General features: G+C 37.3%; 1 protein-coding gene across 1 annotated transcript in view; it reads left to right on the top strand.

Moving 5' to 3' along the window:
* Window positions 1-18,076, top strand: part of LOC134136028 (ATP-dependent translocase ABCB1-like) — a 49,129-nt gene that overhangs the window by 8,382 nt on the left and 22,671 nt on the right. Inside the window, exons 5-14 of the mRNA XM_062567730.1 lie at window positions 2,810-3,001; window positions 3,354-3,525; window positions 4,800-4,924; window positions 8,264-8,435; window positions 10,095-10,208; window positions 11,569-11,679; window positions 13,598-13,723; window positions 13,911-14,114; window positions 14,488-14,658; window positions 17,116-17,277. Of these exons, the coding sequence (XP_062423714.1) occupies window positions 2,810-3,001; window positions 3,354-3,525; window positions 4,800-4,924; window positions 8,264-8,435; window positions 10,095-10,208; window positions 11,569-11,679; window positions 13,598-13,723; window positions 13,911-14,114; window positions 14,488-14,658; window positions 17,116-17,277 (1,549 nt within the window). The remainder of the gene's footprint in view (window positions 1-2,809; window positions 3,002-3,353; window positions 3,526-4,799; window positions 4,925-8,263; window positions 8,436-10,094; window positions 10,209-11,568; window positions 11,680-13,597; window positions 13,724-13,910; window positions 14,115-14,487; window positions 14,659-17,115; window positions 17,278-18,076) is intronic.

The following is an 18,076-nucleotide window of genomic DNA, read 5'->3' as shown; positions in this document are numbered from 1 at the left end:
CTTCTTGCCTGCATGCCTTTTGCTCCTCATCCTCGCCTTCCACAGTGACATACACTCCCTTCAGTTCCCCAGCTGGCTCCTGCTCTCTGCTTCGGGCCACAGCTTTCCCGTTCACTTCTTTTCCTTTTCTCTACTGCTTTCTTTGCTCTCTCAGTGGGTGCACACTGCAAGAAGACACGCCACAGTGAAATGTATGAACGGCTGCAACACACCAGGTCATGGTGGAGATCTTGGGAGTGGCAAGCTTTGTTGCAGCTGAAAGAGCACTGTGCCAGCTCTGCAAAGTCCCCATCTATGGGGACTCCCCGTTCCTGCCCTTTTGGTTTCCTAATTTTATTCAGAATAAAGAATGTTTGGGTTGATGACTAAAGAATTTTGCAAAATATTGAAAGTGATCAGATTCAGAGCCCCAAAATTCATTTTTTTCCATAATGGAATGAGGTCAAATTAGTTGGCAAAGTCAACTAATTACTTATACTCCCTGAATTACATTTTTTCTATTAGTTTGTAAACACTGTGAAGAAAGGTACCTAGAAGATCCTAATAATGTATGAAAACTGTGGATACTGTTTTCACATAACTCCATTGGCTCATGAAATTTGGTTCAAGTTTTATGAAAGAAAGTGAAATGAGGTTTCTACTGCCTTTTTTCCTCCTCTATGCAAAACTTTCAAATCAAAAGCTCATGATGACTTCTTAGGCAAGCCATTTATTAAGTCCATGTTCTTACTGCACAGGATCACACATTAAAAATAATTGGCAGTTTGTTTTTTGTAATGATAATAAAAACAAATTTTAAAGATATTCCCAACAGGTAAAGTAACTTCTGTATTTCTTCTGTAAATAAAACATAATGAGTGGATTGTGAAGTCTCACACAACAGAGTTTCCATTAAATTCCAGGTTTTCCATTTTCATTTAGTCTTCTACAACCATTACAGCAAACACAGAGGAATGTGTTTGCACCTAAAGTCACCCAAGTAATGACAATGAATGGCACTGAGGAGGGAAATCAAGCACTCTTATGTACCCTTTTCTCCTTAAGGACAAAGAACAGCCAACGAAATTAAGTGACAGCAAATTTAAAACTGATTAAAAAACGCTTATTATACAATATCCAAAAAAGCTGTAGTGCCTTTAAATAAGAATATAAATTACAAGAATTTTGTATGCTCATGTGTTTTTAGTATTTCTGACTGGATAAATTGAAGCAGGGACTGCAGTATGTTGGGTGTTCATATTAGACTTTCTTACTGATATACTATTTTATTTTTTGCAGTTTTCTAAGGTGTTAAGCACCAGTTGTTTTCAGAGATGGGCTGTGGGAACACATGGTATCATAGTTCCCAGGTTTAGGGTGGGAGGGGAGTTGTTCCTTTTTCTCTCTCTCTATCTACCTATACCCAATCTCTTTTTTTTTCATCCTTTGTCCTTCTCAGGTTTTCTTTCTTTTTCCCCTTCATTTTTGTTTTTTTTAGTCCTCTTCCTTCATGACCCTTCCCATAGAGGGAAAAAAGAATAGCCTTTTGGTTCAACTTCAGCTAAGCACACACGTTTTGGAAAAGAGGCCGGGCTGGTCTTGAGGGGAAGATGTAATTGCAGGTTGTAAATGCTACTCAAGGGTGCTGCACAACCCTTCCTGTTTAGTATGAGAATTAGGAACTATTTATACAAAAATTATATGATGAATTCTGGAACTGGAATATAAACAGTGGGGATACTCGCCACGCAAATAAGCTGACAGAACCATACCTATAACTTTCTCAACAATTGTCATTGAACAAATAATTCCTAATATATTTTCATTTTCCAATTAATTTTTACTAATGATATTTTAAAATAACCATAATTAATGGAGATTTTTGACACAGACATATTCATTCTGTTGTGGCTTGGCATAAGTGAAATGTTGAAACAAATATTGTATTAATTAACATTAATACAAGAGTTCTACTTTTTCCCAGTCTTGCTGCTTTTTGTAGCTTTTCTACTATACTGGCAATGATTCAGGTTTACATTCAGTTATTTATATAATTTTAAGCTATTAGTTAAACTATTAGTATTTTACAGTTTAAATGATATATTATAAATAATATATTTTGTTGATTTGTAATTATAAATGAAGTATCTTTGGCGCTTGTTTGTAACAGATGGACAAAGAACAGTTTTCTTTGTTTTTTTCCTTTTCTTGTATGTGTAGAGCCTCCTTTTGTTCAACAAAACAAAACACAAAGTACATAGCCATTTTTTGTTTGTTTTTTACTTCAGAATGTACCCAAATTTTAAAAGTAAACTCAAAATATTCAAAGAAGTCTAAACAAAACAAATGATGATGGCATGCAAACATTTGAAATTCCGTGTCTTTTTCCTTATTTCAATAAATGAATATACATTTCCCAAAATCTATATTACTCTCATTTTTATATCACTTAGGCATTTTTAAAAATCCTATTCTGAAATGTCATTCAGTGTTCAAAGTATTTCTAAGATTAAATAAATGATTCTAAGATTGCTTTTTGTCCATGTCTTCATGAACTTTGAGCTATTCATTTTTCAACTAAAACCTTTATAATAATTTATGGAAGTTGCATAATAAGTGAACAGAATATAACAACTGAAATTTGATTCTGAAAGAACTTTTAAAAAATATTCATTATACAGAAGAAAGTGAAATTGCAGATAGTCTAAAGAGTATTCCACTTTGGTTTAATTGCCCCTACAAATCACTGAATTACAACCTATTGCTAGGAGTTTTATTAGAGCAGAATTAATTCAATTTTAAATCAACTCTCTTATTTGTTTCCTTTCAGATATGCATACTATTATTCTGGAATAGGAGCCAGTGTTCTTTTTGCTGCCTACATTCAAGTCTCATTTTGGACACTAGCTGCTGGCCGGCAAATAAAGAGAATCAGAGTAGAATTTTTTCATGCTGTAATGAGACAGGAGATTGGATGGTTTGATGTAAATGATGTGGGAGAGCTCAACACTAGACTTGTAGAGTAAGTATTAAATATCAGTTTCTTAATTAGTAATTATGTCATAATAATTATTATAACTGTTAAATATTGTTGTATTATGCCCCTCAGAACAATGTTGTTTTGTCTTACTAAACTCATCTGTAAGCTATACTATCATTTAAAATGAGCCTTGAGAAGCAGAGATGTTGGAGGATGTTGCTCCATGCTCTGCGTGGCCACAACTTGTAGTCATGTTGAATTGCAAGTGTTAGGAATATGATGAAATACACTGACAAAGTATACTGTATCCAAAGAATGCCTTTCTGTTGTTTTTCATACTTTCTTATTTGTTTGGATATCATTTGTTTTTGTTTTTTGTTTTTGTTTTTTTTAGTGACATCTCCAAGATTAATGAAGGAATAGGGGAAAAAATTGCAATGTTCTTTCAGGCAATAGCTACCTTTTTCACTGGATTTATAGTTGGTTTTACAAAGGGGTGGAAATTAACACTTGTGATCCTGGCAATCAGTCCTGTCCTGGGATTCTCATCTGCACTTTGGGCAAAGGTAGGCAAAAAGTGTGATTTTTTTTTCAATGATCTGTTAAATAATATTTTAGATAATCCTTTTTTTTTTTTTTAATAAGACTTTAAAAGGCACTATTGTTCTTAGTGAAGTTAGAGGAGTTAGTTAAAAACTTTTATCTAGATCTTGCCTACATTCAGAAATTTATGAATATGTGCATGATGACACTGGTGTAGTTGACGTGCACTGCTGTAGAGATGTTTTTCCCTCTTACACGAAAAGGGAAAAAAGCATTGCCTTTCCTTCTTCCTGAATCTCCACAACAACTGCACCAAAATAGCTAAGTACTATCAATAAAATAAATAAATGAAGTAAAAATACACAGCTAATGTCATCATAGGTAACTGCCAGCAAGTTCTGGTATGAACCTGCAGAAAATCAGGTTCCCAATGATAACCCTTTCCTGTCGGCTCCGACCCCGAGGTGATGAGGGCATCACCCTCACGGCTTGACCATGGGCACAGGCAGGCACCACCACGGAGCAGCCAAGGCACCGCGAGCTGTGCTCCAACTTGTTTCTCATTTGCTCAGCTTCCAATGAATTAAAATAGCATACAAAAAGTAAACGTAGACTAGTCTGAGAAAAAAGTCTTTATCTATAGAACTATAACTGCTTTTGAGTTGGAATTTCAAAGGGACATAAGGGTGTTACGTACTAATTGGTCATTGAATTTCAATGACACTGGGGAGCCTTGCCCTTTCAACTAGGACAAAAATCCCAATCCTATTTAAAATGCTAATTTTGTAATGCTTCATAGCACATGAGGACTGTGCTGTAGTTTAATCTGCACTCTACTGCATATCGAGTGCAGATACGCACTCGTGCTTTTCTAGCAATTAATTGTCACGCCATAAACCAGAGCAACTTGAAGGCTGCTCTGTCCTACCTAGAGACCAGTGGAGCAAATCTTTCTGTGTGCAAGGGATCTTCATCATTTCACAAGAGCCCTTCTAGCCTTCCGTACTGATGGAAGCGTAGTAGAACAGAACCTGAACCTCAGTTCAACCTCATCTTTTGTTAGCAGATAACATGCATTTTTCTAGTTGAGACTTTTTATGTAATCCTTGTCATGATGTACTTCATCAAACTGATGCCTACATGTCACATGTGAAGTTTGCTTTAAGTCTTTATAAACATAATAAAGTAGGTAGGAAACTCTACACAATAAATTAAGAATTCATAGACATCAGAACAACATTTGAGCACATTTATTTCTGTTTGAGTAGGAGAGTTAAATTTTTTTGCTTCTACACAGATCATTTCTGCATTCACCAACAAAGAACTAACTGCATATGCAAAAGCAGGAGCTGTTGCAGAGGAAGTTCTGGCAGCAATTCGAACTGTGGTAGCATTTGGAGGACAGAAAAAAGAAATTGAAAGGTTAGCATAATACTTCCCTTCACTGACTGTTTTAAAAAATAGTGATTAAAGAGATTCTGAATTTTTAATGTCTTTATTATTGAATTACATTTTTTAATCTGTTTCAAAAAGCATCATAAAACATGCAGAGACATAGTCACATACCTAGTGAGAGTCATAAGCAAAAAAGACAAGCAGTGGCAAAAGAAGACTAGTGTAACAAGGTCACAAAGTGACGCCATGCACTTGTGTTCATTTTTTCTGTACTATGGAACATCATTCTTGCCATCTGTTTGATCTTTTATCTAAAGATAACCATCCTGACCACAAAAACTGGCAAGAGCTTTTCAGACTCAAAGTTCAATAACACTTGTGTCATCCACAGAAAACACGTGCCATTGCTTGACCTGGTTCTCCCTTTAAGCTCCAGCTGCCAGTGCTCCCTGACCTAGGCAGCTAAAGAAGTCCTTAAGGTATCTGAGCCTTGCTTCTCTGTTCACCTCAGCATCTCTGAGGATGTTTGTCACACTCATACCTCAGTACATATCATCACTTTTTTTTTCCTATTTATCTCTAAAGTACTCTTTGCTAGACTTTTTCTCCTGTGCATCCTGATATATATCTCTTTGTTTCCATCAAATGTAATGCAAGATGGGAGGCTATGCTGATGAAATGTTTAATGACTGTGAATATTCAGCCAAGATGACAGCAAGATAGATTTAAAAAATTACAGATTAGTTCCATCAAATACTGCTGTCTTGTACCTGAGATTCTGCATCTCCTAAATCTCTTTTACCCTTGGGCTGATGACCACTAAAGCAAACAGGAAGTCAATAAAAACAATAAGGGGAGTCAAAAAGAATAATGTGTTGATGGTGGTCAGTGTCTTTACTTAGAACTTTTATAGAATTTTCGAGAGAGAGGAGAAGAGGCCTCTCTGTGTCCTGGAAACTTCAGACATAATATACCAACAAAAAAAAAAAAAAAAAAAAAAAAAAAAAAAAAAAAAAAGAAAGAAAGAAAGCAAGCTGATTTCTAGTAACAATGATATTTGACAGCAACTTAGAAATATTGAGGTGCACTAAATGAGGCGTATATCTTGCCTTGTGATCCAGAAATGGGAAGGACCTGCTAGGTTGCTGAGACTAGGTCCCACTATTGCAGTAAACAAATATATCACCTGTTCCCCCCAATAAGCATAAAAGCTCCACCCTAAAGCCAATTAGGTTTTTGGCTCTACTGTTGCAGAGAGGCTATTCTAGTACTTAAGCATTTGAAGGTTGGACAGCTTTTTCTAGCAAAGTGTATACAACTTCCTATATATTCATTTGTTCCTGTGGCAGCACTAAATTTTTGCTTTAGGAGGTCCCTGACAGTTTTACTTTCCTGTAACATTTATGTAAATATTTATACAGTTCATACCCTCTCTCAGGTCTTGTTTTCCTAAGCCAACTGAGTTACAGTAAAGGCTTTCGGTTTCCCTTAACATCTCTATTTTTTAAATGTGTGATTTTTTTAAAAGTAACTGCAGTTCACCCAGTTCTGTAACTTTTATCCTCCCACGCAATGTATCTAGCTCTGTAAAATATTCTGATCCTCCTTTGTACTGACAGCTCCTTTCAATTTCATACCATCAGGAAATTTCAGCATCCTAACTCTTCCTTTCATGTCCAAAGACCTAAAAACAGTAAAAAGGATAAACCCCAGGAGTGACAGAGGAATTCCTCCTGTTACCTCCCCTGGACATAATAGTTCCGTGTCAAACACTGCTATCTCCCGTCACACACTTCCTTATCGTACCGTTCTTTTGTTACCTTGCAGCTACCATTTCATTAATAATTTATCCTATGGCTTTAGAGTCAATTGGCATTAGATGGTTTAATGAAGTCTAGATGGATTAGTTTTTCTGTCCCCCCCCCCACTAGAAAAGACAGCATTAAAGAAAATTAATTGGTTTAATCCTTCCATTTCATAACTCATTATACATTTTATTTCATTCTTCACTTTCTTCTGTTTTTATTTTTTTCTTCAGGATTTGTTTATGAACTTTATGTACTGTTTTTGTCAAGCTACAAGTTTGTAATTTCTCAGATCACTTGTTTCTCTTTCTTAGAACACTTCAGCCCTGTGGCTCTGTCCACAATTTGAAAATAATAACCAAAAGTCCTTGCAACTAGACTGCAGTAATATTTGCTGGTTTATTCAGTGCTCTGTAATAAAGAGCTCCTGATCATCTTGAAAGGCACATTTCTTTCTTTGAGTTTCTCCCTTCAGATCAGATGGAGTAATTGCAACACTGTAATTCACATTAATCATCCTTCCTTTGCTACTATGCACGGATTTTTATTCTGCTGAAAACTGAAGCCAAACTACTTAGCTTTATGGCTACAATATCTCTGGTGTGATTTCTAAAATCCAGGTTCTTGAACAGAAAACCTTATTTACTCTCGGGGGGGGGGGGGGTGAAGAGGGGTGTTGTGTGTTCACCTTTGATTAGTTTACCTGAACACAATCTAAAAAAAAACCTCTTGTTTTTTCAGTATCTCAAAATTAAACTTGTCTGCTATCATTTCCCAGAGCACACAGGTCATGCAACTATTATTAGCATGTGATTCTTTGGTCAAACATTTCTGATAGACTTGTTCACTTTTCCATGTCCAAGTCCAATCTAGATACCTAATACGCTATTTTACATTCAACCTCCAATGAGCTTTTGACATAAATTGATCTTGTCTTATCCATGTCATCATTTCTCCTTCCTTAACAGTACACTACAGCATTTATGCAACAGTTACCCCATTCTCATTACCTTTATGTCTGATCCAAAATGAGTATTTTCTTTTTCCTGTTATTGATCCTTTCACAGCTTTGACATTGCTGTACATCAGAACTGGTTCTGGAGTTTTTATAAGTGTCTCTCAGCTTTTCCACTTTCTTTCTCCAGAGAGTTTATCCTCAGCCCTAGATGTTTAATATAAGCTGCTCAGATATAATCTGCCCTTTAGGAAGACGCCTCTTGCAGTCAATTCTTTCTGGTGGCTGAGCACAATTTACCTTTCTTCATAGCATTCTTCAGTAATATTCGCTGACAACTGGGGAGTTTCACTGAAAAACACAACTTTACAGTTGCTTCGTGGTTTGCCAGAGCTGTGTTCACTCTTCTGGGACTTGTACCACACAAAACCGATCAGCAAAATTTGTTCTAACATAAAGGATGGTCAATATGTTCCTCTATTCTCAGCAAGATTATCTCAGGATTTGATTATTATTTGCTATAATATTTTATTAATCTAGGAATTTGTGACTATACACAACGAAAGCAAGAACAGTAATTTCCTGTGTGTCTGCTTCTTCTTTCAGATATCAAAAAAATTTAGAAGATGCCAAACGCATTGGAATCAAAAAAGCTATTTCAGCTAATATATCTATGGGTATTGCTTTCTTTTTGATATATGCATCATATGCATTGGCCTTCTGGTATGGAACCACTTTGATGCTATCTGATGACTATACACTTGGAGAAGTCTTTACAGTAGGTATTTACCAGCTGAACAATGTTAACAAAAAATAGTGAACTGATCTTCTATAATCTTACTGGAATCCATGACTCAAATAAATGATGAGTCAGGTTGAAGTCAGCTTTCCAAACTGTATTTTTCACTCCTGCTAACTAAAACTAAAACAGGATGTTCAAAGTATAGCTTTGCTTGTCATGAGTATTTCCATAAGTCGGGTAACAACATAAAAACCATACACCCTGAAATCAGTGGTTAAAAGCCAGCTTAGAGCAAAAATTTCTGTACTCAGTTACACTGTATCTTTGATAAATGACTGGGATATAACTTGCAGGAACACTGATGCATGCCGGATGATTGCATTCAGGAGAGAAAGAGCAGACATCAGGCAGCATGCTCTCTGTAACACATCACCCAGTATGTTAGACACAATTCACTCACTGCATCGTTTGTTGGAAGGCCTAGAGTACAACTGTGGTTGAATTTTTGATCCCAATCACAGCATGCCTGCTAACAAGCCCAGTTTGCATCTCTCTGTGACATAGCAGTTCTTGAAGCCATCCACTCAGTTACATTCAGGTGCTATATCTCTAATTAACATCTAAGAGGCTTTGAGGAGCAGCTCACTTTTAATAACTCCCACTTGTGACCAAGTGTATAAGCCCATTTTGTCCACTGCAGGGCAAAGCCTGGCAGCTGCGTTTGCACTGCCAATTCCCCCACTAAAAGCCAGCAACCACTGGGAAATAGCTTCTCTCTGATCTGCCCCAATGAAAGCTACTGCTGGAGTAAGGAAAGTAGGAGCACTCACAGCCAGGCTCCTGCATCACCTGGTAAATGCCATCTGACTGCAGAGGAGAGCTTGTTGCTGGGCCTTGCATTAGTCCCCACTGACTGTCTTGAACAGTCTGAGTATTCTTCTTCCTCTGGTCCACTACCAGTTTACACTGGAATGTAAGCTTGGATTAATGCTTAGATTTGATTAGGATAAGGTGCAAGTAAACTTATATTCCCAGCATCTGAAACAGAGAGCACAATTGCATGTATTCAGAAGACACAAGAAAATAAGTCAAATCTGAGGATGAATAAAATCATATTAGAAATCAGACTCTGCTTTCAGTGTGACAAACAATTTTAGCTTCACACAAATAAAAGTTTCCTGAAATATTTGGTTTTATTCTTGCCAAAAGTACAACAAGTTGGATTACTGAGTCAGTGGTCCAGACTCTGTGGGTTTGGATTATGGTTTGGATTACCATTGTTCTTATTTTATATGAGGAAAAAAAAGATTTTTTTCCATATTGAATCATAAAAGTTATTAGTGGCTAATTTTTATTCAGCTAGAATTGGAAATGTCCATCTATTTGCTATGGTTCTGCTCTCTATGAAGCATTCCAGTCATCAGCACCTCCCAATATCCTTCTTATGGTCCAGTTGTGAAAGAAGGAAATCTTAGACTGACCTTAAAGATTCCTTTTTTCTGTCAGTGTTCATCTTTTGTGTAAATGACTGCCATTTGTTTACTTGCTGCTTTCATTCTAGACTTCCTCCTACTGTATAGATGTGTGAAACTGCTTGAAGCAATGACAACTAATATTCTCAGAAAACTGAAGTTGTCTAAGCACAGTGAGAAATTCCTAGCTATGTATTATATTTGTTATTTTTCTCCCCTTCAGGTCTTTTTTTCTATATTAGTTGGAGCTTTTAATGTTGGACAGACTGCACCAAGTATGGAGGCATTTGCTAACGCAAGAGGAGCTGCCTATGCAATCTTTAGTATCATCGACAATGTGAGTATCTTTGCCATGACTGTCATCTGAAAATGTTGAACATCTGACTTTCCATTCTGGATATGAAATTAGCAAGCAAACAGTTCTGGGTACAATACAATAACATTCACAAATTCTATCTAGTACAATTTTGGATATAAGACAAACATCTAAATGCTGTGATGCGAGCCCATAAATGAAGAAGATGCGAACTTTTGCCTGTCATTTTATTTGGTAGCTCAGAAGGAAACCAGGTTATAGACGAAAAACAAATTTTCTCAAGTCTTTCCTGATTAAATATACTTGAATCTTCATTCTTAAAAAAATAAAATAAAATAAAAACAAACCCCCAACAACTGAAGGAGGACAGTAGATCCTGTATATCTGTGCTCACTTTATTGAGAATATTTCTTTTCAGCTACCAATAATTTAAAGGACTACCTTTATGATGACTGCATCTGTAGTGATTTGACTTCTACTTTCATGTCCTATGCCTGATCATATTAAAAAATATATTTCTTATACCATATATATATATATGTGTATATATGCACACATACACACATAATATAACTAAACTCTTTCCGCTTAACAGCTATGAAGCAATGCTGAGGTGTCTGATGACATTTTTACCTCTGAAGTCACAGCTGCCTTGCAGCTTGGAGATGTGTGTGCAGCTGTTGTAAATATACTCATGCTAACTCAAGTAACTGAGATACCAGTAATGACAGCACCATGACTGATGAGGGTCATTTGGGCTATAACATTTGCTTACCAGGATGCTGGCATACACTTGGATGGCTAGTAGGGGCTGGAACCTTGGTACTATAGTGTCATAGTGACAGCAGTGCTATCTTAAAACTAGTCTTGGGTGTTTTATGTAAACTAAAATTCTGCCTTTGGGTTTTAGTGCAGACCTATTCCTGATTCTGAAGTGCTCTGGGTAGGAATGAAAATGCATTGAAACCTAATGTCTGTGTTAACAGCTGCCATTTCCAACGGTGTATTGAATGAGGCAGTCTAATCATGAACACAAATTACTGTTAGGAGGCAACAGCTGGATACTAATTTGTAGGTTGCTCCTGCCTATGACTTATATTTTAGATAATTTCCACTATTCCTAAATTTACACCAGTAAGGACTTTGTGTGTCTTAAGGCCATGGGTATTTGCCTTGGTTACGCACCCCTGAGACCAGGTCTGCCACTCATCTGGACTGGAAGTTTCGTGTGTTGTTGAAACAGTTCTTTTCATCCAAGCTGTTTTTCAGTGAGACTTAGTGTCTCTGTCACCAGCTAAGATTTCACAGCCCTATATCATGCTAAAATGCCATTTGGAATCTAAACTTCTTTCTTCCTTTTTTGCCATTTTACCCTGCATAGGAACCTCAAATTGACAGTTATTCAGATGCTGGCTATAAACCGGACCATGTTAAAGGGAATTTGGAATTCCAAAATGTTTACTTCAATTATCCAGCGAGGCCGGATATTAAGGTATTATGCATGGAAATGATACAAGATAACCTGATAGTTTTGGAGAAAAAGAATAGTTGCTATAATAAAAGTAAAATCCTAGAATTAATGGAAACTTTAGCTTTTAACTACAACTGATAAGTTACTTTAGCCAGAACTGGTTAGTTAACTTAGTCAAGAGCACATCTTTTTTAACAAAATGCAGCCACACTAGAAGGTAAAAGATCAGACGCCTTTCTAAGTCAAAAATACAACAAAAAAATTTAATTGTAATAATATTCATTCAAACCCAGGAAAAATGTTATAGAAGTATATTGATCTCCCAGCTTGTCTGCACTGTATATCTAGTAAAAGAATTCTTTGGAGAAATGGGCAACAGCTTATTGCATTTACCATGCAAAATCTGTCCAAGGAAGGATTGTTCTGTTCTAAAGCTCTCACAAAGGTGTCTCTTGATGCAATTAAGTGGGGATGGAAGAGGTCTGAATGATTTCTGAGAAAACATTTTTTAAGAATATCTTGAAAAAAATCTTTTCCAGTGTGAAGGTAGTTCACTAACCTATAACAGGGAACCTGTTCCCATTTTGTTTAGGTAGAATTTGAAAACAGAGAAGAGTAGGGCTTTCTTAGCCAACTTTTAAAGAGATAAATAAACTTAGAAAATATTCCCTCTTGACAGTTTCTCAAGAGATCAAGTGAAATCAGCTGGTAATTATATCAGCTGCCATTAGAGTCAACATGAAGACGACTATTATTCTCCGTGAGTTCTAAATCAGGTTTCTAAGATTTGTATCACATTATCTACTACTAGAGAAGGGGCTTATTTTTTCACTTCTTTCTCTGACTACTACTGTGGTCGCCCTTTTAGCACTTCATCCTTGTGAGAAAGGGTGAAGGATGCTTCATAATAAAAGCAAAATGAGAATGATGAACAAACCAGAGCATAAAAGGAAGCATACTGTGTTAAGTAGAACATCATTGCATACGATTTACCCTGGCCTACCAACAACGGTAAGGCCTAAGACAGCAGTACATAGCTAAAGACCTCCTTCTGCATTCCTTACAGCTTGTGCAGATAGATATATGTGATATTGATCTAGTTAGCTTAGATGGTTGGGAATTTATCCCACTTGGTAACTGCAGGGATGCTTCCCTAACAAGGGCTGCAAAACCTGCGTAAGACCCTGAGTGGATGCTTGTGTGCAATGTCTGTGCCAGGCTTGGTGTTGTCACAGCTACCTTTTAGCAGGCTTTGAGCTTGTGGCTTCTTCTCTAATATTAAGCTGTGGTAGCATGGAGGAAAAATCTACCAGATCCCCTCAGATAAGCCCATTCTAACTTTCAGCACTTTTTATCTTGCATGCTTATGTGTAGGGATATACCACCAGGAAACTTTAGTCTTCCACTTCATACACTTAGTGTTTGACAAGAGCTGACTGAAATCAACCAGATCTTTCCATCTGCATCTTTAGGTTTTGGATCAGGGTATAGTCATTTATTTTATCCCCTATGCTATTTTCTATGTAAATGTCTAACTCTGAGTGTAATAAATTTATTTCCAAGTAATAACTTGGTTGAAAAAGATCTTCAATCCAGTTGTAAGGTAGTGCAAGGGCTTAAACTAGGTTGTTTTAGTTCATACTTGCTCATTTTCACATGACCTGAACTATGATCTCACAGTTCAAAATATTCTTGACAAAAATGGCAATAATTCAGAAACTTCAGTGTTACTGAAACAAAAGACTTCTTGCTTTACTCTTTTCTTGCACAATTCCATCCCTAATTCTTTTTTACTAATTTGAACACTGTTGTGAAAAGTATTGCTATTAAACCAATGCTGATGTAAATATGAAGAAAATTTCACTCAACTGATTAGAGCTCTCCTAAATTTAGGCTCACATTTTTATACATTATGTCTTTTCTGACATATTCCATGAAGGTACTGAAAGGCTTGAATCTCAAGGTCAACTGTGGCCAGACAGTAGCCCTCGTTGGTGGCAGTGGCTGTGGGAAAAGCACAGCTGTTCAGCTCATCCAGAGATTTTATGACCCCAAGGAAGGCATGGTAAGATAGCTCAAGTGAGATGACTGCTGTGTACGTCACCGTTGTTTGAAGCTGAGCTCTGGTCTCTTTGCCCCCTTCAAATGACACAGTAGAGTCTCTCCTAAAATGGCATAGGCCAGCCTGGGGGAGAGAGATGCCGAGGCCAAAACACCTAGCGAACTTCTGTCGTCTGCATCCCTTTGTTTAGATTACCATTGATGGGCAGGACATTAAGACCCTCAACGTCAGATACCTGCGGGAGATTATTGGCGTGGTGAATCAGGAGCCCGTGCTGTTCGGTACTACTATCGCAGAAAACATTCGTTACGGCCGTGAGGACGTCACCATGGAAGAGATCGAAAAAGCTACCAAGGAAGCTAATGCTTACGACTTCATCATGAAGCTACCCAGTGTAAGCAAACCTGCTGAGCTGGCGAAGAGGTTTCCCTTAAGGGAGCCTGCTCATGCCAGAGAGTTCCTTAGAAGGGCTCTTCCCAAGCCAGCACATAGAGGAAGCTCTCCCTGGAGACTCCAAAGAGCTTTCTCATAACTTTTGTGAGAATAAAGTTAATGTCAACTCTTTAAGCCATGGTTGGATGAGCATTTTGGAGCACAGAGAAATACTAGGGGCACGAAGAATGAGTGTTTACCCTGGAGTGTGTCAGAACAGGGCAAAGGTTCTGCTGGTGCTACTAACGCAGATGTGGCCTTTCTTTACGCTGCCTTTCATTGCTGAAAGGGTTGTGCCGCGGAGTGCTCTGGAAGCACGTGTTGTTGTCTTGCAGAAGTTTGAAACCATGGTTGGAGAAAGAGGGGCCCAGCTGAGCGGAGGCCAGAAGCAGAGAATAGCAATTGCCCGTGCTCTGGTTCGCAATCCTAAAATCCTCCTGCTTGATGAGGCCACATCAGCTTTGGATGCCGAAAGTGAATCCGTTGTGCAGGCAGCACTGGACAAGGTGAGTATCACCCTGAAGCGAGGTAGGTAGGTGTGCAGAAACCCGTTGTTTCCTTTTTTCAGATAATTGTTTAAAGAGCTGCAAGAAAGAGAGACCCCCTAAAAGGTCTAAAGTAAGTCTATATTTGCAAAAATTCTCTGTTAATACTAAGACAGGGAACTCTAAATGGGTATGTATAGTAAAATGCCTAAAAAATAAACATTAAAAAACTGTATTGAAATTACCAGCTCTGTATCAGGTTAGGCAGACTGCCCTGTGGTAACGTGTTTTGTAAGTTTAAGTGGAATTCAGTTAATCATATAATGGGTAGAACTGAATTGCAGCAGACTTTCTGAACAAGCTTTAGTCTTTGCAGCAGTGGAGAACACAACACTGGCCAAGTCCTGAGTATTTCCAAGCATTCTTGAAGCTCATTAGGGGCTATGTTCTTTTTTGCACCCAGCAAAGTAATTCAAAATCAATTTGGTTGTGTCTACAAAGCAGCTGCTACACGTTGGCTGCAGTCTAGACACAGCTAGCCACCTAGATTGAAAAAGTAACTAATCCTGTATTTCTTGTTCTCTGTGCTAAGTAAGTGTATAAACTGTTTATAAAACAGTTTCGCCTGTGGCTTGGGGTGAATCAATCACATTCATTGTTTTTTTTTCCTCCCTCTATTTCTCCCTGTCATTATGTATCTGTGTCATCCTCTGGGTGAATATGAATTATGAACATTGCATAAATGTTTTTAGCAGTGATGACAGAGTTCATCTATGGACAATAACTTTAGAAAGCATTTTGTCTCCGTATGTTTTTCTGCCTCAGGAGAAGCACCTTACTCTAACCCCTGTGCAGGGCTGTGTCTGGGAGAATCACACCACGGAAGCCAGATTCTCAGCTTCAAAGATAGTTTAGTCCCTAATTCTTTTTTGGACACACAACTCTCTCTAATTTCAGAGATAGTTAGACTCTCTGTGCCCTAGTCCCAGTTCCTGAGAATTCACAGTACTTTGTGAAACTAGCTGTGTTTGCAGGTTCAGACATCTCTCTTCCAGCCCTTGCCCTATAAAGTAAACCCCAGAGCACAGGAGGGCAGACAACTGTTGATGGAGACAACTGATGGGATCCCAGCTAACTGCTGCAACATGAAATTTATACAGCTAGTTGAAACAAGTCACTTAGCCTCTCACCTCTCCTACCTAGCTTTAAAATATGTTGTATGGTTAGATGACCTCCCTGTGAGTAGGTCTGACAGAGCATGCCGGAAAGACTTGCTCAGACTAGCTGACATTAAGCAAGATGAAGCCAAGGCACTGTGTGCCAGGTATTCATTTGTCCTGCCCTTGCCTTCTTACTCTTTCCTTCACTGTGATGACTACATACTTACATAAAAAGTTTTCATCAGATCTAGAGTAGAACACTTTTCTCTACCGCCTTCATCAAAAATCTGTCTTAATTTCTCGTACAGGAAACATTCTACATTTTATGATTAAGGTCCTTAACTTGATTTTCTTCTATGTCTTGATTTAACCTTTTAAGATTATTTCAGACACTGTGAAATGTTTGAACTACCAATAAACTATGTGTTGTTTCTCATAGGATAATTTGAATCAGTGTAATTTCAAGTCCTTAAAATCATGAAACAATATTAAGATGTCAGCTTTAGCTGGCAATTCTTTCAAGAATTTTTCACACTTAACAGTTTTCATTCTTATTTCCCCATCATGAAACACATATTAATCTAGCAGTTCAAAGTATTAAGTATAAAATTTTAAAAATGAATTTGTTGGATCACTACATACTAATACCAATTTATTCCAAAGCACACTATCAAAATGTGCCTGTAAAAAAATTGTCATGTCAAACTAGATATTTATGGGATTTATTATTTATGAGTAATTAAAAAGATGTAAAAATGACATGGGTAACTGAAGTATGATTTTTAAGTGCAATTTCAGATACCTTTATTTTCAGCTAAGTCAGCTGAGTAATTTAGAGTAAGTAAAATTACAGTGTAAATGATTAATTTTCAATATTTGTGGAATGCTCTTAAATAGAACTGTCACTGACTCACTTAATGGTGGGTATTCTTTTTTTTCAATAAAAATTGGATACATAAATCTAAAGCACATACACATACAAGGAGCAGTTTTGAAAAAACACTTTGATACTTATGTTAAGAAAGTAATAGTCTGACATGCAAAAACATACCTTAATTTTTATTTTTAAAGCAAAAATGTTTTGCAGTATATGATTTAAATTATGTTTTTGCTTAGGTGTGCCTCAGAGAGAATTAAAAATACTCTGTAATTAATTTCTCATTTTCATTTCATCAGAATTTCATTTTAATTTTTACTGGAACACCATATCCAAGAAAAGGTTTCAATTAAAATATTTTGTTCAGCTGTAATATGCAGAGGGGAAATATCGTATGTACCTGAAGATGCAAATGTGGAGCTATTTTTGTGCTATTTCCAGGTCAGGAAAGGACGCACTACACTTGTTATTGCTCATCGCTTGTCGACAGTTCGAAATGCGGATCTGATAGCTGCATTTGAAAATGGCATCATCACAGAACAAGGAACCCATAATGAATTAATAGAACAGAAAGGAGTTTATTACAAACTTGTTAATATGCAGGTAGCTAATGAAAATTTTTCAATAACTTTCTTCATACTGTGTGTTATGGGCTTAACTGGATCGAATTACTTTCAAAGGTATCTCTAGCTTCACAATTTTTTCTCAATAGAGAAACTCTAGGGAAAAAAGTTTCCCTGAAGAATACTAATCTTCATAACAGGAAAAGGAAGCAAAAGTAAAATGTACAAGTTTAATTTAAAGATGTGGAGAAGAGAGAATTCTGAGACAAAAAGTTTAAAGAAAAATATGGAATTAAAGCCAAAGTACAGGAGAAGATAAAAATGAAGACTGTGATAAAAATGAAGTTCTGGAGCTGATTAATTCTCAGACTCTTTCTGAAATCATAGAATCATAAGCTAACTCAGGTGCAAGGGGCTTCTGGAGTTCATCTAGTCCAGCATCCACTCAGCCCTGCGCTGACTCTGCGGTCAGGGCACGTTGCTCAGGACCGTGTCCAATTAGGTTTGGAATATCTCCATGGATAGACTCTGCACCCCCCCCGAGCAACCTGCTGCAGTGCCTCACCACCCTCACTGTGAAAATGCAAACTCTTTTATGCAAGTACTTTTTTTAACTCACCAGCATCCCAGTGACTCAGGCTCCTGAAGCTTTGCCATTCAGACATGGCCTGTCTTGAATATTTTCATTATCTCTCAAGCTATCTCCTGAACCTCTCGTACAGCGTGTCTTAGGCCTTATCTTTGGAGCAGGTGGAAGTCTTGCTTCCATTCTTCATGGCTCACCAGTTCTGCTGAAAGTCCTTCCTGTTGACTTCCGGATTCTCTTTTACATTAAGACA

This window comes from Rhea pennata, chromosome 2 (assembly GCF_028389875.1).
Source record: "Rhea pennata isolate bPtePen1 chromosome 2, bPtePen1.pri, whole genome shotgun sequence".
Taxonomy (NCBI): Eukaryota; Metazoa; Chordata; class Aves; order Rheiformes; family Rheidae; genus Rhea; species Rhea pennata.
This window is presented reverse-complemented; position numbering and strand designations above follow the sequence as displayed.